The sequence below is a fragment of the Podarcis filfolensis genome (genome assembly GCF_964270895.1).
Source record: "Podarcis filfolensis genome assembly, chromosome: 2".
Taxonomy (NCBI): domain Eukaryota; kingdom Metazoa; phylum Chordata; class Lepidosauria; order Squamata; family Lacertidae; genus Podarcis; species Podarcis filfolensis.
In genome coordinates, this window is record NC_139605.1 from 2,179,011 (window position 1) to 2,205,058 (window position 26,048).

At 47.4% G+C, this 26,048-nt stretch overlaps 1 protein-coding gene across 6 annotated transcripts in view; it reads left to right on the plus strand.

Annotated features, from left to right (window-relative positions):
* Nucleotides 1-4,317: 4,317 nt before the first annotated feature.
* Nucleotides 4,318-26,048, plus strand: part of LOC310756540 (uncharacterized protein) — a 29,686-nt gene continuing 7,955 nt past the window's right edge. For 2 of the 6 annotated variants that reach the window (XM_083600781.1, XM_083600785.1), the window contains exons 1-3: nucleotides 4,318-4,394; nucleotides 5,511-5,682; nucleotides 5,832-5,958. In XM_083600781.1, the coding sequence (XP_083456907.1) occupies nucleotides 5,608-5,682; nucleotides 5,832-5,958 (202 nt within the window). In that variant the 5' untranslated portion in view covers nucleotides 4,318-4,394; nucleotides 5,511-5,607. Of the gene's footprint in view, nucleotides 4,395-5,510; nucleotides 5,683-5,831; nucleotides 5,959-15,245; nucleotides 15,281-15,399; nucleotides 15,527-22,844; nucleotides 22,909-25,109; nucleotides 25,262-25,413; nucleotides 25,541-26,048 lie in introns of those variants that run through there. The other 4 variants (XM_083600782.1, XM_083600786.1, XM_083600784.1 and 1 more) reach the window with 3 other exon arrangements.

Below are 26,048 nucleotides of genomic sequence, written 5' to 3' on the forward strand. Positions count from 1 at the left end.
TTGGCACATAGAAGAAGGAAGAGTGAAGTCTCTTAGCCCCACTCACCTCACAGACTGTTTGTTGTGGGGGAGGAAGGGAAAGGAGAATGTCAGCCACTTTGAGACTCCTTCGGGTAGTGATAAAGCAGGATATCAAATCCAAACTCTTCTTCTCTTGTACAGGATTTCCTTTCCCCCTACGCCAGTGCAAGCAATAGAGAAGACAGACAGAGCAATCTGTACTTTCATTAGGAATCACGAAAAAATCATTTAAATTTGTGGAACATACAATGTGATTCAGTCAGTGAACACACTTAGTTCACATCAAGGAACTGAAATAGTGGAGACACCATTTAAAGGTATGGATTGTGGAAAGGACGTCAGTAGGAGTGGAACTCCTACACAGCATCAAGGAACTCACACAGGGGAGAAACCATATAAATGTATGGAGTGTGGAAAGAGCTTCAGTGATAGCGGAAAGCTAAGAATCCATCAAAGGACTCACACAGAGGAGAAGCCATTTAAATGCATTGAGTGTGAAAAGAGCTTCACAGAAAGTGGAATGCTTAGAAGACATCAGCAAATTCACACGGGAGAAACCATTTAAATGCATGGAGTGTGGAATATGCTTTGGTCGTACAGATTCGCTGAAAATGCATCAATGTACTCATACAGGAGAGAAATCATATAAATGTTTTGTGCGTGGAAAATTCCTCAAAAAAAGTGGAAGCCTGTGTATACATGAGCAAACTAACAGGGGTGAGAAACCATTTAAATGTATGGAGTGTGGAAAGGGCTTCAGTGAGAGAGGAGGACTCAAAAGACATCAGAGAACTCACACAGGGTCAAGACCTTTTAAATGCATGGAGTGTTGGAGGAGCTTCAGTCAGAGTGGAGACCTTAGAAACCATCAACGAACTCACACAGGGCAGAATCCATTTAAATGTATAGAGTGTGGAAAGAGCTTCAATCGTAGTGGAAACCTTAGAAGACATAAACTAACTCACACAGGGGAAAAGTCATTTAAATGTATGGCGTGTGGAAAGACTTTCCGTGAAAGGGCAAAACTTACCATACATCTACGAACTCACACAGGGGAAAAACCATTTAAATGTGTGGAGTGTGGAACATGCTTCCGTCATACACATTCGCTAAGAATGCATCAATATACTCATACAGGAGATAAACAATATAAATGTTTTGAATGTGGAAAATGCTTCTGTCAGAGTTCAAGCCTTAATGCACATCTACAAACTCATACAGGGGAGAAACCTTTTAAATGCATGGATTGTGGGAAAAGCTTCACTAGTAGTATAACGCTTAGAAGACATCAGGAAACTCACATGGAAAAAACCATTTAAATGTATGTTTGGTTGCAGAATAAATACAGGCATATCTGGAGGATGTGGACCATTTAGACTGCATTTGTCCCAATTGGGTTTCAGGCCCTGCCATCAGACTGAGACTGCCCTGGTGCCGCTGGTTGATTATCTCTGGCGGGCAAGGGACAGAGGTAAAAACTTTTTCCTGGTTGTGCTGGATCTCTCAGTGGCTTTTAATGCCATTGACCACAGTATCTGGTTAGCTATTTGTGAGAAAAATATCTGCATTACCCAATTGGTTGAAAATAAATCTTTACTTGTCAGGCTGGCAACAGTCAAACCACGAGTATTATTTACAAACTCCTCCAGTCATTGTGTGCATGAACTCTCCAGGAGAAAAACATTTAAATCATAGAATTGTCAAATTATTGAGTTGGATGGGCTCCCACAGGTTAGCTAGTCCAACCCACTGCCATACAGGAATCTCAACTAAAGCATCCATGCTGTTCTTGCTGCTAGGAAATTCTTTCTGATGTTTAGTCAGAACCTCCTTTCTTGTAAATTCAACCCCTGGGTGCACGTCCTACTATCCGGAGCATAGTTTTTCCCTCAAGTTCACTTCTTCCTTGAGATGAACAAATTTAATTTCATTCCGTGTATGTGATATTCTGGTGTTTCAATGTAAAGGTGTAGATTAATTTAGAAAAGTAATTGTTGCTTTGTATCTCGCCTTTCCTCCAAGGAAGTAGAGGTGACCTGGACGCTTCTCCAGCTCCCTTTTGATCCGCACATCAACCCCCCTGTGAGGTAGGCTAGGCTGAGACACAGCGGGTGGCCCAAGGTTTCCCAGGGATTGGATTTGAACCCTGGTCTCCCAGGTCCCACACAGGAGCCACTGCAGTACCTTGACTTGGGATTAATATGCTTTGTTGGGCCACAAAAGTCCAACCTCCCCCCCCCCCAGAAAGCACAGAACAGCAGGCCCAATGCACAGGAAGCTGCCTTCTAGGGAGTCAGGTAATTGGTCGATCTAGGCCAGGAATGTCTCCACTGACTGGCAGCAGCAACCTGGGATTTCAGACTTTGGGTCTCTCCCAGATGCCGGGGTGTGTGTGAACCTGGGACCTTTTTCTTGGATGCAAGGCAGATAGAATAACAGAATTATATTTAGTTAGCTTATTTATTTCATAAATTCAAACACTGCTTGATTGCCAAAACCCTCAAAGCCGTTAAAAATCAGATGAAACTAAAAGATCGAGGGAAATTCACAACCATGTAGTCCAGTCCTTTTCTGCGAACAGCAGTGCCAATGCCTATGATTTCAGAATCACAGCTGAACAATCCCCAAAAATTGAAAATGAAAGTTGACAACAGGACAAGAAAAATGGATTCTTTGTACCCTAATGATTGCCAAGAGGCTGATACTGATGAACTAACTGGAAGAATAAAAACATGACAACATGATAGAAGAGGCAACACATGAACGGATTGCCTATAGATGCAGGCTGTGTTTGGACATATATATTGATAATGGGAATGAATTCATACAAAATGTAGTGGGTTATTAGTTACCATGTATGTATTAGGATAAGTAATCTTGAAACCCTTATATAGTGTTATTATAAGTAAATTGCCATTCTTGGCTACGTGGAGGGCGAAATGTTCAGCTAAGACATTATCTTTGGTGGCAGCAGGAATAAAGGGGTGTTTAGTGGGACGCGGGTGGCGCTGTGGGTTAAACCACAGAGCCTAGGGCTTGCCGATCAGAAGGTCAGTGGTTCGAATCCCCACGACGGGGTGAGCTCCCGTTGCTCGGTCCCTGCTCCTGCCAACCTAACAGTTCGAAAGCACGTCAAAGTGCAAGTAGATAAATAGGTACTGCTCCGGCGGGAAGGTAAACAGCATTTCCGTGCGCTGCTCTGATTCGCCAGAAGCGGCTTAGTCATGCTGGCCACATGACCCAGAAGCTGTACGCCGGCTCCCTTGGCCAGTAAAGCGAGGTGAGCGGCGCAACCCCAGTCGGCCATCACTGGACCTAATGGTCAGGGGTCCCTTTACCTTTAGTGGGAGAACCAGGAAAGACCCAACTCCTCTCTGCATGTTTTGCACGACATGGGAAGGTGGCACAGGGGAGTGTGGGAGCATCTCGAATCAAGCAGGCGTGTGACAAGAGTGTGCAAAATGCTTCACTGTAAGCTCATAGCTAATTTCCCCCAAAATGACACCCATGGGGAGAAACCATAAGGGGGTGTACAATGTGGGGAAAGGTTCGGTCCGGTTCCTGAAATCAGAGCGCTAAAGCAGCTTTTCCCAATAGGTAGTCTGCCCACTCCAGGGAACCTTCCCCCCCCCAGGGGGTCCGCAGCACCATTCACACAACAGAAACTATGGAAGAGACAGGGGAAATATCGAAAGTGGGGGTCCATGACTTCGCTTTTGAAAAACAGGTTGGCCAGTTGGGAAAACCTGTTTCTATGGAGCTCAGTGGGAATGACTTCTGAGTAAAAATCCTTAGGATTGCACAAGTTTTACTCAGAAGTCAGTCCCACCGAATTCAATGGGGTTTACTCCCAGGTAGTTAAAGACTAGAACAGTGTTTCTAAGGGGGGGGGAGAGATGGATATTCCAAGGGGGTCACAGGTGAAGATCGTGTAAATGGGGGGGGGGCGCAGCACGAGACTCGGGGGCCACAGAGGGAAGTGAAGAAAAGAAAGCAGAGAAGTGTCCCTGCTTCGCATTGGATTTATAAATAAAAACTATAAATTTACAAGCAAAGCATTTAAATAGCTACCTTTCTACCGGCACAGGAAGGAAAGAAGGTCAGGAGGGGGCCACGGTCGGGAAAAAGCTGCGGGACACTGGGCTCCATGCGGGGGTGGGAGCCCCTTCCCACTACCTTTCTAGGTCTCTGCTTGCAGGGAGGGGGAGGGGGCAATGTCCTGCGCCTCCCCCCTCCCCTGGGTCAATGAACTCGCTTCCTAGAGAGGCAGGAAGTGACGGAGGAGGGCGGGGGGGTAGAGGCAATGTTGGAGGGGTGGGGTCTCCATGCACACCCCCGGAAGAGAAGGAGGCCTGCAAAAGAGGAGGGAAAAGGTGCAACATTTCGGGAAGGGGAGATTTGGGGTGCAGAATTTGCTTTCCCTCCCCCTGAACCTACAAACAGGGCACGGGGGGGATGAAAGCAAGGAAGGTCTCCCCCCTTTCCCTCTGGGAATCAGGAGAGACACTCTGCAATCAGCTGCAAAAGGGGGCAATTTGGAGGGGAGAAGGTCTCCATCCTCATTCGGGGGGTTATTTGGGGAGGGGGGGTGGAAGAAGGATTTGCTTTCCCTCTCCCGGAATCTACAAACAGGGCAGCTGGGAAAGGAGGATGGGGGGGGGTGAAAGGAAAGCAAGGAGGGGTCTCGCTCTTTTCCTGTGGGAATCGGGGGGGGGCGTGATAAAGACCACCCTGCTGCAAAGTGGCTCCCCTCCCCCAACACCTTTTGCATTGCAAGATCCTTTTTGAAGCGCAGAGATAAACCAGCCTTGTGGGGGGGGGGGGGAGGGAGACATTTTGCTTCCCGAGACGAACCAGAGCAGGGCTCTCCCCCCACCCCCACCCCTCATGCAACCTGACTGGGACACTGAACCGGTTGTGCCAGTTTCACCCCACAACCGTGGGTCCCCGGGGCTGTGGGTGCCATGCAGCGTACATTGCCGTGGCACCGAAATTTGTGGGTCCCTGGCCCCTTCATGGGGAATTGGCTGGGTGCTCAGGGACCCAGGGATCTGGCACCTATGCAATGAAAGTCACCAGGTGACCCCCCCCCATCTTAGACCCGGCCTCCTAACCCATTTTTGTGTATTTCTGCACACCCAGCCTGGAACACCCCCCTCCCTTGGCCTCCTGCGTCAGGGAGCCCGTCTGGGCGGGAGGGGAGAGAGAGACAGATACACAAATACTTACACCAAAAGTCAATAGTTTCTGTTTCTGTTGTGATAATCTCAAGCATTCCAGAGCTTTCGTAATTAGAATTTCGGAGTATAAATTTATTATTATTTTTATTTGTACAGTATTTGTAAAACGTATGCCCTCTGTGTAAATGTCTCCCACTCTAAATAAATCCGCCTTTCTATGAACTGCTCTCAGACCTCCGGGTATAGGGTGGTATATAAATTCAATCAATAATAATTATTATTATTATTTCTGCATTTTTCTCCTTAAAGAGCAGCTCCCTGCATTAAAATGCATCGTGGCAACAGCTGAGAGAGTCACAGAAGTGGCCCAGTTTACGCCTCCTCCGAATCTCCTACAGGCAGTGCAATGGCCTCAGAGGCACTGTTTGGACCATCTCTTCTTACAGGTGGAGTGAAAAGAGGAGCCAGGCAGCTTCCTCAGGTAGGGAAAGAGCCTTGGGGAATCGGGGAGGAGGGAAGAGGCACAGATGGGACCACTCAGCCTCCCTCTGTGTTGAGTGGGGATGATGGGGATCTAAGAGAAGCTCTGTCTTCTTCTTCTGCTTCCTCTTCTTCCTCTTCTTCTTCCAGGCCCTCTTGAACTTTGAGGAGGTGGCTGTGTTTTTCACGGAGGAGGAGTGGGCTCTGCTGGATCCAGGCCAAAGAGCTCTGCACAAGGAAGTCATGGAGGAGAATTATGAGATGGTGGCCTCTCTAGGTGAGGGCAGATTTTTATTCCTCCTGGCTGTTAGATGTTGGAGGTGTGGCTCCTCTGTTTGAGCCATTTATTCATGTCATATCTTCTTCTTTGGCGAATCCTCGTAGCTGAGTAAGATTGTCTTCCTTGAACACGGTCTTAACGGTGTGTGACTGTCTGTTGAGTTCAATTCTGGATCCACACCTCCTTATTATGGCCTTTCCCTCTATTTCTATTTGAGTATTCTGTAACAGCATCTACATTCTGGAGAGAGTCTTTTGGTTGTTCTGTAAAACCTCCTTCTCTAAGATTGATGCTTTATTATCAAACCCTTTTAACATCTTATCTTTTTCAAAGGTCGCCCTAAGCTGGTAATATTCTAGCCAATTTATCCCTAGTTGTTTGAGTTCTTCAGACCTTTTCAGTTTCATTCACCAAGTCTCTGTTAGTTGGCCCAGTTATTGTTCATGTTATTCTTATGAATGGCAGTTGACTCTATAGGTCAGGGGTCTACAACCTTTAAGACAAAAAGAGCCACTTGGACCCGTTTCCGGAAAGAAACAAAAACTGGGAGCCGCAAAAGAAGCCAAATGTAAATAACCGCACATTCTTCCCCTCCCCCATTCTCTCTCTTTTCCCTGAGTCTGTTTCAGATAGCAAAGAGGTGTGTGGTGCCTCTCCTATCCATTTTTTGCAAAGCACCATGTCCATAGAGGGCATTATACAAAGTAATACATAGAAAAGTGTCTGTCCCTCCCTGCAGTTCAACTCCCTCTCTTTTTACGAACAGCACATATCCATTCCTTCTGCTGGTGCAACTTTCTCACCATTTCTACATAGCAGCATTCTCTGGCAGTGCCAGAGAAATTGGGTGAAAGGAAGGTGAGAGGGAAGAGCTATGAATATTTATGTGTGTATATGTATACATACATACACCTACACAATTACAGGTTTAAAGCCAACTTAAAATAAAAAGAGCTGGTAAGCAAAGGAATCTGTGGTGCTTTCCATGGGATCCGGGGACATGTCAGCTAATACTCTTCCCTTTCTTCTTCATTTGCTTGTCTCTGCAGCAAATCTCGAGGGGGAAGGGAGAAGGGAAGGGAGAAGGGCAGGAATTGCATAGGCACGAGAGAACGGGGGAAATCCCGCATGCAGGATTTTGGTGCCTAACAGCCCCCCCTCCCTCTGCAGTGAGAGCCAGTGTGGTGTAGTGGTTAAGAGCGGTAATCACGTAATCTGGGGAACCGGGTTCGCGTCTCCGCTCCCCCACAAGCAGCTGCTGGGTGACCTTGGGCCAGTCATACTTCTTTGAAGTCTCTCAGCCCCACTCACCTCACAGAGTGTTTGTTGTGGGGGAGGAAGGGAAAGGAGATTGTTAGCCGCTTTGAGACTCCTGAAGGGGAGTGAAAGGCGGGATATCAAATCCAAACTCTTCTTCTTCTTCTTGCAATTGCTCTCGTGCTCCCCCGCCTCGGATGCTGCATCACGGCACCTCCTGGCTACCTCTGGACCCCCTCCTCGTCACTGACGTAATTCACCCCTTCCTCCCTGACAGGGAGGGCGGGCCCATTTTGTGGTTCACCTCAGGTGCTCTCCCTCAACTCGGCGGCCACTCAGAAGCAAGGCACGGAAAATGATCCCGAAGCACCACCGCCACCCCCCCCCAAACACGCACAAAAACCCTGCCCCACCATTTCCCTCGAGTGCGCGCGCTCTCTCTCCCTCGCCTCAGGTGCCTCGCACGCGGGGCTGAGGAGAGCGTGGCCTGGGTGGGCGGCTCTCGGCGGCGCGTGGGGCCTGAGGGCGGGCAGGCCGCTGCGACGGCGAAAGGGAGCGCGCCTGCGTGTGGCAGGCAGTGGCAGCCGCGTCCACCTGAGGGGAGAACCGTCGCGCCCTAGCGCACCTTCCTGCCACCGCCCTCCTCCTCTTCCTCCTCGCTCCCTGCACCATGAGGGAAGAGGCGCCGCCGTGAGCTGCTCGGCCGCTTCCTCACCGTCCTCCAGACGAGGCATCCCCCTCACCGCCGCCGCCCATCCTACCCTGGGGGAAGCTATGAGCCATGAAGCCGCCTGGCAGAACGTCCCTCCGGCGGCAGAAGCAGCAGCAGCAGCAGCCCTTCTCCGGCCTCCGCCGCCTCCTCCTCCATCCCAGCAGCCGCCGCCTCTTGAGCTCCGCTGCCGCCGCCTTGCTTTGCTTTGCCCGGCTCGGCTGCCCAGCTCCACCCCCCTCCTCTTCCTGGCGCTTCTGCTTTTCTGCTCAGGGTCCCTGAGGATCTGCGGAGCTGCGGCAAAGGTGTAAAAGAGCCGTATGCGGCTCCGGAGCCGCGGGTCGCCGACCCCTGGTATAGGTGATATCCACCAAGGGGTTTTTGTTATAACTTTGGATTATTCCTCTCCCAAACTTCGAATAAGGCCTTCCTCACTATGTGGTTCGTGAAGCCTTTACGTGCTTTTATTTTATCGTGGCATACATAGCCATGCCACCCAAAAACCTTGTCCCAGCCCTCTAAATCCAAGACTTTGGTATTCCTAAGCAACATCCAGTCTTTCAACCAAGTCCAGCATGCAGCCTCGAAGTACATTCTGAGGTCTGGGATCACGAACCCTCCTCTTTCTCTGGGTTCCGTCAACAATTTAAATTTCATGCTTGCTTTTCTGTCCTGCCAAATAAAATTGGCCAGGTCCCTCTGCCAATCTTTAAAACATTTTGTCCCAGTAATTATTGGAATTGTCTGAAAGACAAAGAGGATTTGAGGAAGTACTGTCATTTTAATCATTGATATTCTTTCCATTCTTCAGTTGGGAATAGAATAGTTGCTTTGGAAGAAGATAATCAGGCATCTGAACAACATGACCAGTCCAATGACGTTGATGTTGAAGATTGTAGTTTATAGCAATGCTGTACTTTTGTCAGTAAGGAACTCTTCATAAGCTGATATTGTTGTATGAAACCCTCACCCCCCAAAAAATCCTATGTAAAATACAGAAAGAGACTGACAAATTAATAATGGTGGCATGAGGTTTCCTGGTCCACGTCATTTATTAACTTTTAATGGTCCACCAGATACTTTGCTGTCTTTGCTTCAAAAGATTAATACTTTTGTATATTTTTACAGTCACATATATATAAACAGCACTTCTGTTTTCCTTATTCCACATAGCAGAGGGTCTGATACTCAAGTCTGAGCTCATCTCCTCACTTGGAACAGAAAAATACAGGGATGTTGTTCCGGACAAATTGAGAGGTAGATACTTCCACTTTGCTGTGAGACTGTACCTTTGTATGTCTCCTATCAGTGTGTAGGAATATGAAAAGAGCCCTTTTGGATCAGAACGAGGGCCCATCTTTCCCAGCATCCTGGTGCAGGTTTAGGTGATGTGTACAGTGGGTTGGACTGTATCAGCAATAAATTACAGATCAGGGAGGAAGGAGAAAACTGAATACAGAGGTGCAGCATTTTCACAGGAGGGGAAAGTGTCTCCCTCTGGATGTGGCTGCACTACAACTCCCATCATCCCTGGTCATTGCTTGGGTTGATGGTACTTAAGAGGCCATCCACATCTGAAGAGTCATAGAGGCCTCACCTCAGCATAGAAGGTTTCTCTTAGTGCTCAGTGTTGAAGGTAGAACTGGATACTAAGGGTTCTTGAGACTATTTTCAGATTTCCTTTCCTTTCCTGTAAATTTGGTACATAGGAGAGGGAGGAATGCTGGAGATGTTAAAAGAAGAGAAGGTGCTGATTGGTCTTGCTGTGTTTTAACTTCTCTGGTTTTCTTCCTTGAATACCTAACAATATTATCTTTCTCTCCCACTTTAAACCAGGTGATGGAGAAGGCAATCAGAATTTTGAGGAGCCATCTGTAAATTACTTCAGTGTGAGTGAACACCTTAGCACACAACTACAAACTAACACAGGGGAGAAACTCTTTAAATGTATGGAGTGTGGGAAGAGTTTCAGTGAAATTGGAATACTTACCATACATCAAGGAATTCACACAAAGGAGAAACCATTTAGATGTATGGAGTGTGGAAAGAGCTTCAGTAAGAATGGAACTCTTTCAAGACATCAACGAACTCACACAGGGGAGAAACCATTTAAATGTTTGGAGTGTGGGAAGAGCTTCAGTGAGAATGGATCTCTTGCAAAACATCAACGAACTCACACAGGGGAGAAACCATTTAAATGTATGGATTGTGGGAAGGGTTTCATTGAGAGAGGAGCTCTTACAAAACATCAACGAACTCACACGGGGGAGAAACCATTTAAATGTATGGAATGTGGAAAGAGCTTCAGTGAAAATGGAAAACTTACTGTACATCAACGAACTCACACAGGTGAGAAACCATTTAAATGTATGGAGTGTGGAAAGAGCTTCATTTGTAGTTGGAAACTCACCGAGCACCAACACAGTCACACCAGGGAGAAACTATTTAAATGCAAGGATTGTGGGAAGGGTTTCAGTGAAGGTGCAAAACTGACAATACATCAACGAACTCATATAGGGGAGAAACCGTATAAATGTATGGAGTGTGGCAAGGGTTTCATTCAGTGTGGAGCTCTTACAACGCATCTACGAACTCACACAGGAGAGAAACCCTTTAGATGTATGGTGTGTGGACAGAGCTTCAGTTACAATGGAATACTTACTGTACATGAACGAACTCACACGGGTGAGAAACCATTTAAATGTATGGAGTGCGGGAAGGGTTTCATTGAGAGTGGAGCTCTTAGAAAACATCAACGAACTCACACAGGGGAGAAACCATATAGATGTTTGTATTGTGGGAAGTGCTTCAGTCAGAGTGGAGCTCTTACAAGACATAAACGATCTCATACAGGGGAGAAACCATTTAAATGTTTGGAGTGTGGAAAGAGCTTTATTTGTAGTTGGAAACTCACTGTGCACCAACATAGTCACACCGGAAAAACCATTTAAATGTATGGATTGTGGGAAGGGTTTCAGTGAAGGTGGACAACTTACAAGACATCCACAAACACATACATGGGGGTAACCGTATAAATGTTTGGCGTGTGGAAAGAGTTTAAGTGAACCTTCAAATTTGACCATACATCTACAAACTCACATGAGAGAAACCTGTAGTGTGTGCATAGAGCTTCAGTCACAGTGGAATACAGTGGTACTTCAGGTTAAGAACTTAATTCGTTTTGGAGGTCTGTTCTTAACCTGAAACTGTTCTTAACCTGAGGTACCACTTTAGCTAATGGGGCCTCCCGCTGCTGCCACGTGATTTCTGTTCTCATCCTGAAGTAAAGTTCTTAACCCGTCTGTAACCTGAAGCATCTGTAACCCGAGGTACCACTGTGCTTACTGTACATGAATGAACCATTTAAATATATTGATCATGGGAAGAGTTTCAGTGAGAGTGGAGCTCTTACAAGACATCAACGAACTCACACAAGAGAGAAACCATTTAAATGTATGGATTGTGGAAGCTGCTTCAGTAAGAGTGTAACTCTTAGTGAACATCAACGATCTCACAGACAGTGAAGGATTTACGTATAAGCTAAACAAGCTATAGCTTAGGGCCTCACTCTCTTGGGGCCCCCCAAAAAATTTGAAGGAAAAAACCTGGATGTACATTTCCAAAATATAAGATAAAAAATAAAACCAACATACAGAAACAGTGTTTTGTGTTGTGTAGGTGCCTAGGATGAAAAATATTCATCTTTATTAGTAGGCCTATATTATTATTTGCATTCAGAAGCGAACACAACCTGCGTCTGCGCGGGTCACGATTCGCTGCTTCTGCACATGACGTCATTTTTACCGTATGCGCAAGCGGCAAAACCTGGAAGTAATGCGCTCCATTACTTCCAGGTCGCTGCAGTGCGCAACCCGAAAATACTTATCCTGAAGCTACTTTAACCCGAGGTATGACTCTACAGTTCCCTATTACCCCCACTTGCTACAATAATACTATATATAAATATTATAATTATATTAAATATTTTACTTACATTTTTTAAAATGTCATCCAGATGTTACAAAGACAGATACTTTTTCTGTGATCATTCGTAGCTGAGAAGGAGAAAAAGCCATCCTTTCCTCTTCTGGCTTTTTGTCCCATTCAGACTTCTCAGCACCGTTCTGGGCGGCTATGTCCCTGACAACCGTGGTGTTTAGGAAGCAGGATTGGCTCTAGAATCCTAGAACTGTAGAGTTGAAAGGGACTCCAAGGGTCAAGCCCAACTCCGTTATAGGAACAGCACCATAAAGCCCATTTTTATAATTGCAACAAAGGAACAATGAAAACACAGAAAGACTGGAATGGTTGTCTTACGTGCACAAAGTAAGCTTTAAACTGTCCTATGTCGTTTATATTTTATGAATTCATTGTTTTGCAATAGCTTCTCATTCATGGCTACGTTAACGGCAAAGTGGATAAAATCCCTGGTGGCAGCTGGAATAAAGGAGGTGCTGAGGGGGACAAACAATATACGGAGGGAAGGTGGCACAGGGAAATGTGGGCATCGCCAGTGGTTTCAGGAGAGTCATTTCCCTGTGGAGAGAGGGATCTCTGTGCCCACGTTTTTTATGTTTGATGTTTTATCATGTTTTTAATATTCTGTTGGGAGCTGCCCAGAGTGGCTGGGGGAACCCAGCCAGAGGAGCAGGGTATAAATAATAAATTATTATTGTAGCTATTACTTTTGGCCCATCTTTCAGAAATCTGTAGAAAGAGCAGGCAGTATAGGAGGCTGAAAGCAGAGTTCATCTGGAGCGGCTTCTCCCTCTGCCGGCATTGAGCATTTGCCCCTGACATGAAGCAGCCGCAGCAGGTGCTGCAAGATGCCCACAGTTGGACTCTGGGCCTGAAAGTGAGATGCCTTTGACTGGACTTAACCATCCAGGGAGGACCACCTTTTAGGGTTGTCTTCCATTAATGCTCTAAACCCCTTTCCAGGAGGCTTTTCAAAAATTGGTGTGTGTGTGTGTGTGGTCTTTCGCTGCCTCTGCGCGGAATCGAACCCATGAATTTCTCACTCAATAAACGGGAATATAGGGCTTGCCGGCTGGGAAGGGCATTTCTGTTTGCAGGGAGGGGGGCGGATCTCCTGCCCCTCCCCCTCCCTCTGGGTCAATGAGCTCCGCTTCCTAGAGAGGCAGGAAGCTATTTTTCTGTGGCGGGGGGAGGCAATTTGAAGGGGAGGGGTCAACATCCTCATTCGCGGAAGAGAAGCGGACTTGGAGAAGAGGAGAAAGAGGTGCCGCATATTGGGGGGTTATTTGGGGAGGGGGGTGGGAGAAGGATTTGCTTTGCCTCTCCCTGAATCTACAAACAGGGCAGCTGGGAAAGGAGGCGGGAGGATGGGGGGGGGAGAGAGAAGAGAAAGGAAAGCAGGGAGGGACTCTGCCCTTTCTCTGTGGGAATCAGTGGGGCGGGGGGGCTGGATGCAGGCCATCCTGTTGCAAAGTGGGGTCCTCTTCCCCCAGGAGGGTTTGCATTGCAAGATCCTTTTCGAAGCGCAGAGATCAAGCCAGGCTCCCATGGTGGGGGGGGGGTGAAGACATTTGAGAGGAACCAGAAAAGGGTCCCCCCCCCAGTGCAACTTAATTACAGAGGGATTTGCAGCCCCACCCTGTGCATGTTGACTCAGAGGTCAGTCCTCCTCTGTTCAAAGGGGGGCAGCCCCATTCCGCCTAGTGATGCTCCTCTCTGCTTAACACCCTCCATCTCCCTTCTCACTCCTGCCCCCCCCATCGCTCCCCCCAGGCTCTGCCTCCTGCGTCAGGGAGCCGGTCTGTAACGTAGGGGAGGGGGTGAGCTCCTCCAGGACCCTGACCTGCCCCCTCTTAAATCTGCTGCTGAAGCCCCTCCCTCAGTGGGGCGGAGATCGGGAGGGCAAGCAGGGGAGAGGAAGTGGAAGCAGCTGGAGAACAGAGTCACCTCTGGATTGGGAGAGAGGGGGGAGATTTCGAATTGGGTGGGGGGTGAAAGGTGGACAGTTCCCTTGACATTCCCTCGACATTGGCCTCCGGAGCTTCCTGAGTAAGAAAGAGGCTCATGTGAGAAGGAAACAAAAGGAAGCAATAATTTGCTTCTTGGGAAGGTGGAGGCCCTTTCAGAAATCCTAGTCTGGCTGGCTGAGGTTGCTTGGCACAAAGGAAAGAGCCTTGTTGGGTTTCCCATGTTGGGGGGTGCAGTTGGGGAGGGGCTGCTGTTCTGCTTTTGTGCCCCAAAACTGGAGGGAAGAGGAACATTTTCCATTTCCTGAAGCATGAAAAAGCCCCTCATCAGTTTCCCTCCTGCTTGGCAAATAGAAGGGGAAGAAATGGAGGCAGTGAGAGATTTTACTTTCTTGGGCTCCATGATCACTGCAGATGGTCACAGCAGCCACGAAATTAAAAGAGGCCTGCTTCTTGGGAGAAAAGCAATGACAAACCTAGACAGCATCTTAACAAGCAGAGACATCACCTTGCCAACAAAGTTCCATATAGTTAAAGTTATGGTTTTCCCAGTAGTGATGTATGGAAGTGAGAGCTGGACCATAAAGAAGGCTGATCGCCGAAGAATTGATGCTTTTGAATTATGGTGCTAGAGGAGACTCTTGAGAGTCCCATGGACTGCAAGAAGATCAAACCTCTCCATTCTGAAGGAAATCAGCCCTGAGTGCTCACTGGAAGGACAGATCCTGAAGCTGAGGCTCCAAGACTTTGGCCACCTCATGAGAAGAGAAGACTCCCTGGAAAAGACCCTGATGTTGGGAAAGATGGAGGGCACAAGGAGAAGGGGACGGCAGAGGACGAGATGGTGGGACAGTGTTCTCGAAGCTACCAGCATGAGTTTGACCAAACTGCAGGAGGCAGTGGAAGACAGGAGGGCCTGGCGTGCTCTGGTCCATGGGGTCACGAAGAGTTGGACACGACTAAATGACTAAACAACAACAACACAACTATTTAATATATGTTTCACAATATGTTTTTGGATTTCCCATTTGTAATTAGAATTGTTGAGTATTGATTTATTAGTACTGGTATTTGTAATTTGTAAAAGGTATGTTGTCTGTATAAATGTCTCCCACCCTAAATAAATCTGCCTTTCTATGAACCGCTGAGACCTCCGGGTATAGAGTGGAATATAAATTCAATTCTGTAATAATAATATTAATAATAATAATTTCTGCATTTTTCTCTTTAAAGACCTGCTCCCTGCAGTGAAATGCATTGTGGCAACAGCTGAGAGAGTCCCAGAAGTGGCCCTGTTTCCGCCTCCTCCTCCGTCCTTTCCACTGGCAACGCAATGGCTTCCGAGACCCCCTCTGAACGGTCTGTTCTTAAAGGTGGAGTGGAAAGAGGAGCCAGGCAGCTTCCTCAGGTAGGGAAAGAGCAACGGGAGGAGGGAAGAAGCACAGATGGGACCACCCAGCCTCCCTCTGTGTTGAGTGGGGATGATGGGGATCTAAGAGAACCTCTGTTTTCTTCTTCTTCTTCCAGGCCCTCTTGACCTTTGTGGAGGTGGCTGTGTTTTTCACGGAGGAGGAGTGGGCTCTGCTGGATCCTGGCCAAAGAGCTCTGTACAAGGAAGTCATGGAGGAGAATTATGAGATGGTGGCCTCTCTAGGTGAGGGTACATTTTTATTCCTCTTGGCTGTTAGACGTTGGAAGTGTAAAACTGCTGTTTGACCCATTTATTCATGTCGTGTCTTCTTCTTTGGCAAATCCTCGTAGTCAAGTCTTCCATGAACACGGTCTTAACGATGTGTCCGTAAGTGACTGCGGAGTCCAATTCTGGATCCATACATCCTGCCACAGTGGGGACATAGGTTTCCGGGCAGGAGTTAATCACAGCGAGGGTTTAGCAAACGTATTTTCCTCTTAGCTTGTTTCTCCCATTTGGCCTGAGCTTGTGTTTCTTCAAAGTCCATGAAGCCTTTGGTAAAGGCTATTTTCCAGTTGGCACTCTTGCAGGCCAGTGTTTTCTATGCCTGTACTTCATTTTTTTAGATTTGCCTTGAGAGTATCTTGAAGCCTCTTTTGTTGTCCGGTGTATCAATTTCCATTCTTAAGTTGGGAATAGAGTAGTTGCTTTTGAAGATGATAATCAGGCATCCGAACAACATGACCAGTCCAACGAAGTTGATGTTGAAGATTGTAGTTTATAGCAACGCAGTACTTTTGTCAGTAGGTAACTTCATAAGCTGATATTGTGGTATGAATTCCCCCCCAAAAAAAACCTAAAAAGGGAAACTCTACAAAGAGACTCACAAGTTAATAATGGTGGCATGAGGTTTCCTGGTCCACATCATTTATTAGCTTTTAATGGGCCAGCAGATACTTTATTGTCTTTGCTTCAAAAGATTAATATTTTTGTATCTTTTTAGAGTCATATAAAGTAATCTGTGGTTACAAACCGTCCTTCTTGTGAAAGCTTCGGGTTACATGCTCCGGTAACCTGGAAGTAGGTCTCCTGGTTGCGAACTTTGCACCAGGATGCGAGCGCAATCGCCCCATTAGCGAAAGTGTGCCTCAGGTTAAGAACGGTTTCGAGTTGAGAACAGACCTCTGGAACGAATTAAGTTCATAACCAGTTGTACTACTGTATTACCACGAACTCCCATCTCTTGCGGGGGCGCAATTAGTGCCAGTGCCTTCTGTCAAGAGTTTGGGTGTAATCCTTGACGCCTCCCTTTCTATGGAAGCGTAGGTTACAGCTAGAACAAAAGCGGCATTTTTCCATCTCCGCCAAGCTAAGCAGTTGGTCCCTTACCTCTCTTGCCCTGACCTAGCCACTGTGGTCCATGTCACAGTCACCTCCAGGCTTGATTATTGTAACTCGCTCTACGTGGGGCTGCCCTTGAAGCTGACCCCGAAACTCCAGCAGGTCCAGAATGCCGTGACAAGACTTCTTACGGGGTCTTTGCCGCGTGATCACATTCATCCAGTGCTATAACAGCTGCACTGGCTCCCAGTGTCATGTTTAAGGTGCTGGTTTTAACCTTTAAAGCCCTATACGGCCTAGGACCTTCTTACCTAAGGGACCACCTCTCCTGGTATGCCCCACGGTGGACCTTACAGTCTGCAAATAATAACATCCTGGAGATCCCGGGCCTTAGGGAGATTAAGCTGGCCAGGGCCAGGGCCAAGGCCTTTTTGGCCTTGGCCCCAGTCTGGTGGCACGCTATGCGACAAGAGATCAGGGCCCTGCGAGATTTGATATCTTTCCACAGGGCCTGTAAGACAGAGTTGTTTCGCCAGGCCTTTGATCACGGCTCAGCCTGACTCTCCTTCTCTTTTTGTATAAGAACTAGTACAAAAGAGGCCTCTCAGCATTCTCACAGGCCCATATAAGATCAGCATACACAGTTGGGCCTGATGAGCATTTACTGTTCCCAACGCTAACCCTGTGGAAAGCCATCTAATTAGAATTTTTTTTGATTCTGACCTGTTTTTAGGACGTAATATAATTATTGTTTGATTTTATATCAATGTTATATATTTGATGTTCGCCGCCCTGAGCCCAGTCTCAGCCGGGAAGGGCAGGATACAAAGAAAAGTTTATTATTATCATTATTATTATTATTATTATTACTACTACTACTACTACTAATACAGCAATGTTTTACTTAGTCCACATAGCAGAGACTCTGATACTCAAGTCTGAGTTCATCTCGTCGCTTGGAACAGAAAAATACAGGGATGTTGTCCTGGACCAATTGAGAGGTACATACTTCCACTTTGCTGTGAGGCTGTACTTTTGTATGTCTCCTTTCAGTGTGTAGGGATATAACAAGAGCCCTTTTGCATCAGAATGAGGGCCCATCTTCTCCAGCATCCTGGTGCAGGTTTAGGTGATGTGAACAGCTGGTTGGAAAGTATCAGTGAGATATTACAGATCAGGGAGGAAGGAGAAAACTGAATACAGAGGCGTAGCATTTTCACAGGAGGTGGAAGATGGAGAAAGTGTCTCCCTCTGGATGTGGCTGCACTACAACTCCCATCATCCCTGGTCATTGGCCATCTTTACTTGGGTTGATGGTACTTAGAGTCCAACCACATCTGGAGGGCCATAGATGCCTCAACTCAGCATAGAAGGTTCTCTTGGTGCTCAGTGTTACATGGGAGTTGAAGGTAGAACTGGATACTAAGGGTTCTTGAAACTATTTTCAGATTTCCTTTCCTTTCCTAAAAATTTGGTACATAGTAGAGGGAGGAATGATGAAGGTGTTAAAAGAGGAGAAGGTGCTGATTGGTCTTGCTGTGTCTTAAGTTCTCTGGTTCTCTTCCTTGAAGACCTAACAATATTTTCTTATCGCCCACTTTAAACCAGGTGATGGAGAAGGCAATCAGAATTTTGAGGGGCCATCTGTAAATTACTTCATTTTGAGTGAACACCTTAGCACACATCTACAAACTAACACAGAGGAAAAACCATTTAAATGTGTGGAGTGTGGGAAGAGTTTCAGACGGAATGGAACTCTTGCAACACATCTACGAATTCATACAGGGGAGAAACCCTTTAAATGTACGGAGTGTGGAAAGAGCTTCCGTCACAGTGTATCTCTCACAAAACATCAACAAATTCACAAAGGGGAGAAACCCTTTAAATGTATTGTGTGTGGAAGGAGCTTCAGGCAGTGTTCACACCTTACTAAACATCAACGAACTCACACAGGGGAGAAACCATTTAAATGTATGGAGTGTGGAAAGAGCTTCAGTCACAGTGGAGATCTTAAAAGACATCTCCAGACTCACACAGGGGAGAAACCATTTAAATGTATGGAGTGTGGGAAGAGCTTCAGTGAAAATGGAAAACTTAACATACATATACGAACTCATACAGGGGAAAAACCATTTAACTGTATGGAGTGTGGAAAGAGCTTCAGTGAAAGCGGAAATCTTAGTGTTCATCAACGAACTCACACAGGTGAGAAACCATTTAAATGTATGGAGTGTGGGAAGTGCTTCAGTGAGAATGGAACTCTTACAAGACATCAGCGAACTCACACAGGGGAGAAACCATATAAATGTGTGGCGTGTGGAATGTGCTTCATTTGTAGTTCGACACTCACTGTGCATCAGCAAAGTCACACCGGGGAGAAACCATTTAAATGTTTGGAGTGTGGCAAGTGTTTCCTTCAGTGCTCACACCTTACTATACATCAACGATATCACACAGGGGAGAAACCCTTTAAATGTATTGAGTGTGGAAGGAGCTTCAGACAGTGTTCACACCTTACTAGACATCAACGAACTCACACAGGGGAGAAACCATTTAAATGTATGGAATGTGGGAAGAGCTTCAGTCACAGTGGAGGTCTTACAACACATCTACAGACTCACACAGGGGAGAAACCATTTAAATGTATGGAGTGTGGGAAGAGCTTCAGTGAAAATGGAAAACTTACCATACATGTACGGACTCATACAGGGGAAAAACCATTTAAATGTATGGAGTGTGGAAAGAGCTTCAGCGAAAGCGGAAATCTTACTGTACATCAACGAATTCATACAGGGGAGAAACCGTTTAAATGTGAGGAGTGTGGGCAGAGCTTCAGTCGGAATGGAACTCTTACAACACATCTACGAATTCATACGGGGGAGAAACCATATAAATGTATGCAGTGTGGGCAGAGCTTCAGTGACAATGGATACCTTACTGTACATCAACGAACTCATACAGGAGAGAAACCATTTAGATGTATGGAGTGTGGGAAGTGCTTCAGTCACAGTGGAAACTTGAGACAACATCAGCGGATTCACACAGGGGAGAACCCATATAAATGCATGGAGTGTGGAAAGAGCTTCACTGAGAGTGGAACGCTTAGAAAACATCAACAGACTCACACAGGGGAGAAACCATATAAATGTATCGAATGTGGAAAGAGCTTCATCTGTAGTGGAACACTTAGAAATCATCAACGGACTCACACAAGGGAGTAACCATGTAGGAGTATGGAGTGTGGAAAGAACTTCAGTCAGAAGATTCTTTTTTTTTGCGATCCCACCACATGTGAAACTGAAGTGCTTCAGTTTAATAAAGTACATACAAAATGTTTACAGACTCATAGGGGAGAAACCATTTAGTTGTATGGAGGGTAGAAAGTTTTCCCCTCAAGAGTTCACTTCTTCCTTCAGATGAACAGGTTCCTATAGGTAGAAATCAAATTTAAACGCATTCTGTGTATGTGATATTCTGGTGTGTCAATGTAAAGTTGTACATTCATGTAGTAAAGTAATGAATACTCACACTACTTAGTAAAGTATAAGTTGCTTTGTATTATTAGATAGGGAGAAGGGGTGTGAATCTGGAGTTGTTGTGTTTAATGATGATGGGCTTGAGAGTCTGCTGAATTTTGGTCTTTGATCGAGAGAGTTGGAAAAGTTGATGTTTGGAGTTAGAAATGGATAGTTGTGAAAAGGGGAGTGTGACACACGTTGTGTTGCTTTGCAAAAAGAGTTGGTTAAACTAGTATTATAGGAACGGCGGCATGAGACGCATTGTTTTAACTGCAATAAAGCAACAAATAAGAAACAGGCTGAAAGCAACTTCTTATCTGCATAAAGTAATCCTGAAGCCCTCACACATGGTCTATAGGTCATACATTAATAGTGCTGCAATGCCTCCTCATTCTGTGAAGGGCAAGGTCTTCAGAAAAAACATAGCTGGTGGCAGCAGGAATAAAGGGGGGTTTTAAAATAAAGAGGCAGAAAAGTCTCAGCTCTTAGCTGTGCATCTTGCATGAGGTGGGAAGGTGGCAACAGGGCAGTGTGGGTCTAGAAGCAAGTGGCAGGTTACAGAAGAGGGTGTAAAATACATCAGTGGAAGCTCATGCCTAATTATCCCCAAATTAGCACCCAGAGGGGAGAAACCACAGGAGAACTTCCTACAAATCCATGAACTGCCATAAGGCTGCAACCACCTCAGGGCATTTAAGGGAAGAGAGGCTGCCTCCACATTTGCAAGCAGGATTTAAGACATACCTACTATTACAGCCAACAAGAAACTTCCTTCCAACCAATAGGGCATAGGGATAGGTCCACAAGTGTGAAGGGAAAGTTAACCCTTACTTCTCCATTTGTGGCACAAACACAATTCCAGTTGAAGAATGGAACACTTTTGGAAAGAAAAGATGCTGCAGGTACCAGTGAATCCCCTGGTTGGTCCATTTTCACTCCTAAACATCATGTGGCTACCCCAGGGCTACTGCTTTTGTGACAAGCAATAATATAATAATAATCTGATTGGGTTGACCCAGATACTCTGGACAACTTCCGACATAATAAAAACACACAAAACATCAATTATTAAATGCTTCCTGATACAGTACTATGTTTTGGAAAGTTGTGTACAGTGGTACCTCTGGTTACTAATGGAATCCATTCCGGAGGTCCGTTCATAACTGGAAACCGCTCGTAACATGAGGCGCACTTTCACTAATGGTGATTCCTGCTGCGTGCACGCTTCTGGTGTGTGATTTCCGCTCACATCCTGGGGCAAAGTTCGCAACTGGGAGTGGCTACTTCCGGGGTGGCGGAGCTTTTAACTCGGAGCATTTGCAACCAGAGGTACCACTGTAGCTGTTTATCTCTTTGACTTCTGATGGGAGGGCGCCACTACCGAGAAGGCCCTCTGCCTGCTACCCTGTAACTTCTCACAGTGAGGGAACTGCCAGAAGACCCTCTGAGGAAGACCTCATTGTCCAGTCTGGATGATGGGGGTGGAGACGCTCCTTCAGGTATACTGGGCCAAGGCTGTTTAGGCCAGCACCAACATTTTGAATTGTGCTCGTAAACATACAGGGAGCCAGTGAAGATACTTTAGGACCAGTGTTATATGGTCTCGGTGGCCACTCCCAGTCAATAGTGTGGCTGCCACATTCTGAATTAGTTGTAGTTTCCGGGTCACCTTCAAAGGTAGCCCCAAGCAGTTCGCATTGCAGTAGTGCAAGTGGGAGCATGCACCACTCTGGCAAGACAGTCTGCGGGCTGGTAGGGTCTCAGGAATAAAGGGGGAGTTTAGTGGGAGAACTAGGAAAGACTCAACTCCTCTGCATGTTTTGCACAACATGAGAAGGTGGGACAGGGGAGTGTGGGAGCATCTCGAATCAAGCAGGCGTGTGACAAGAGTGTGCAAAATGCTTCACTGTAGGCTCATTGCTTATTTTCCCCAAAATGAAACCCATGGGGAGAAACCATATGGGGTAGTCTGCCCACTCCAGGTAACACCCCCCCCCCGGGATCCACAGCACCATTCACACAACAGAATCTACCGTAGAGACAGGAAAAATCTCAAAAGTGGGGGTCTATGACTTTCTTTTGAAAAACAGGTTCTGCAGAACTTGCCCAATTGGGGAAATCTGTCCTATAGAACTCAGTGGGAATTACTTCTGAATAAAAATCCTTCGGATTGAACAGGATGTTTACTCAGAAGTCAGTCCCACTCAATTCAATGGGGTTTACTCCCAGGTAACTGGTTAAAGACTAAAACAGTGTTTCTAAAGGGGGGAGGGCATATGGATATTCCAAGGGGGCCACAGGTGAAGATCGTGTAAATGGGGGGCCAGGGCACGAGACTCGGGGGGGGGGCCACAGAGGGAAGTGAGAAGTGAAGAAAGAAAAGCAGAGAAGTGCCCGTGCTTCGCAGTGGATTTATAAATAAAAACTATAAATAAAAAAAGGTCTATGTACAAGCAAACATTTAAATAGCTACCTTTCTACCGTCGGGGGGGGGGGCAAAGGAAGGAAAGAAGGTCGGGAGGGGGCCATGGTTGGAAAAAGGCCGAGGGACACGAGACTCCGTGACCGTGGAGAGGGGGGTCCTTTCCCACTACATTCTTAGGTCTCTACTTGCAGGGAAGGGGAATGTCCCCCCCCCGGTCAATAACTCGCTTCCTAGAGAGGCAGGAAGTGACGGAGGAGGGGGAGTAGAGGCAATTTTGGAGGGGTGGGGTCCCGATGCACATCCCCGGAAGAGAAGGAGGCCTGCAAAGGAGGAGGGAAAAGGTGCAACATTTCGGATGGGGGTGATTTGGGGTGCAGAGAGGGAGAAGAATTTGCTTTTCTTCCACCTGAATCTACAATCATAGCAGCAGGGAGTGGGGGGGATGAAAGCAAGGAAGGTCTCCCCCCCCCCTTTCCCTCTGGGAACCAGGAGCGGCAATCTGCAGTCGGCTGCAAGGTGGGGGGGTCCTCTCCCCCAAACAAGGTTTGCATTGCAGGATCCTCTTGGAAGCGGAGATCAACCAGACTCCGTGGGGGGGGGGAGACATTTTGCTTCCCGAGACGAACCAGAGAAGGGCTCTCCCCCCCACCCCCCATGCAACCTGACTGGGACACCGAACCAGTTGTGCCAGTTTCACCCCACGACCGTGGGTCCCCGGGGCTGTGGGTGCCATTCAGTATGCATGGCCCTGGCACCGAAATTTGTGGGTGCCCGGCCCCTTCATGGGGAAATGGGTGGGTGCTCAGAGACCCGGGGAGCTGGCACCTATGCACTGAAAGTCACCAGCTGAAGCCCCCACCCCGATCCTAGACCCAGCCTCCTAACCCATTTTTATGTATTTCTTCACACTCAGCCTGGAACACCCCCCCCCCTCCGGAGCTTCCTGAGTAAGAAAGAGGCTGATGTGAGAAGGAAGCAAAAGGAAACAAGAACTTGCTTCTTGGGAAGGGGAGCCCCCCCCCCAGCTCCCTTTTCAGAAATCCTAGTCTGACAGGCTGAGGTTGCTTTGGCACAACGGAAAGAGCCTTGTTGTGTTTCCCATGTTGGGGGGGGGTTGCTGTGCTGCCTTTGTGCCCCAAAACTGGAGGGATGAGGCACATTTTCCATTTCCTGAAGCATGAAAAAGCACCTTGTCAGTTTCCCTCCTGCTTGGCAAGGGAAATGGGCCCATGGATGGCAGGATTTGAAACTGATCAAGGTCTCAGGAGCCCTTTAAAAAGCTTCAAGGCAAAGACTGGAACAATTAAAAAAATGCCCCCTCCCCAGCTGGACTTGGAGGAAAGAGGGGGGAAAGATTTTAAGGCTGTTTCTTTCCAAAAAGAGGCTTCTCCAGACATCCTCTTGGGATTTTGTCGGGAAGGAGAATCAAAGCTCCCAGGGGTGGGAGATCTGGCCTGCCTTGCAGGATTGGCCCAGCGCAGAGGTGCTGAGGGACTTTCTCTGCCGGTTCTGGCAGCCTCACTCCTGCCTGGCCTCGTCCCCATCTAGGTTGCCAGGAGGGTCTTATAATACTGTAGGTTATCTAAAGCCCACCACCTGGGCAATGCTCACACAAGAACCCTGCAGGGTGGGCCAAAACTAGGGTGAAGGGGCGCATTTTGGATTCCCTGGAGCCTGGAAAAGCACCTGATCCGTTTTCCTCCTACTCATCAAAGCAAATGGGTGGCAGGATTTGAAACGGATTAGATTCTTAGGGGACCTTTAAATATCCTTATGGCAAAGACTGGAGAGGAATTAAATGCCCCCTCCCTAACTGGAATTTCTGGGGACAGAAAAGGATTCGAGGGGGAGCAGAGTCTGGTTTCTCTTTCAGGATTGGCCCAGTGCAGGGGTCCTGAGGGTCTTGCTGCCACCCTCACCCCGGGAGGGCCTAGTGATAAGGGGGGCGGGATGAAAGCACAACAGCCCTGTAAGGTGGGTCAGTCTCAGCAAAATATAGCTGTTGTAACTGGTGTGGGCATGTTCTCCAGCCAGAGGGCCACATTTCCTTCTGAACAGTCATCCAGGGGCCACATTCCATTGATGAGTGGGGCCAGAGATCAAAGTGGGTGGAGCTATGGGTGCAAATATGACCTTTGTCCAGCAGCTACATTCATTCCAAGGGTCCTTCCCAGCTATGCAATAGGTAGATCCAGGGCAGTGATTTAAAAGGGGGTGTGGCCTGGGAGATTGCCGAGGCCTCAAGGGCTGGATTTGGCCCCTGCTACTGAGGTTCCCCAGCCCACAGTTAGGGTGCTGGGTTTGGACCAGGGAGACCCACACTTTGCTACACAGCTCCTGGGTGACCCTGAGTTAAAGGTCTGGAGACATGTGCAATTAATGCAAGGATTGTTAGAAAATGTGTAGTTTGATGCACGTTTTGCCAATTCCAGAGGTTGTCTAGCTCTACTTAATATTTGTTCCCCAGGCAAAGGTCTGCCATCTGTGTAAATGTCTCCCAACCAAAATAAATCCACCTTTCTCTATTGTTCCTGCATTGAAGTACATCGTGACAACAGCTGAGAGAGTCCCAGAAGTGACCCAGTTTAAGCCTCCTCCGAATCGCCTACAGGCAGCTCAATGGCCTCAGAGGCACTGTTTGGACTGTCTCTTCTTAGAGGTGGAGTGGAAAAAGAAGCCGGGCAGCTTCCTCAGGTAGGGAAAGAGCAATGGGAAATCAGGGAGGAGGGAAGAGAGGCAGGTGAGACCACCCAGCCTCCCTCTGTGTTGAGTGGGGATGATGGGGATCTAAGAGTAGCTCTGTCTTCTTCCTCTTCCTCTTCTTCGTCTTCTTCTACTTCTTCCAGGCCCTCTTGACCTTTGAGGAGGTGGCTGTGTTTTTCACGGAGGAGGAGTGGGCTCTGCTGGATCCTGGCCAAAGAGCTCTGCACAAGGAAGTCATGGAGGAGAATTATGAGATGGTGGCCTCATTAGGTAAGGATGCATTTTTATCCCTCTTGGCTGCTAGACGTTGGAGGTGGGAACCTTTGTGCCATTTATTCATGTCATATAGTGACAATGTAAGAACACCTGCTGTCTCCTCCTCTCCTCCCCCCCAAATCCCATGTGAGTGAGATACTCTCTATTGTTCAGGGCTGCAGGGGAGCTGCCACCCTCCTTTCCCCTCCCTCTGTCTTGTGGAATTGTAGGGAACTCCAATAATAATCATAATTATTTTATTCATTCATTCATTCCCAGCCCACCTGGCTGGGTTTCCCCAGCTACTCTGGGCGGCTCCCAACAGAATATTAAAAATGGAATCAAACATAAAAAAACTTTCCTAAAGCATCCAGAACAGATGGCCCCACCTATTTTGCTAAAGGAGCGTCTCCACCCCCATCATTCTACCCAGACACTGAGGTCCAGCGCCAAGGGCCTTCTGGCGGTTCCCTCACTGCGAGAAGCCAAGTTACAGGGAACCAGGCAGAGGGCCTTCTCGGTG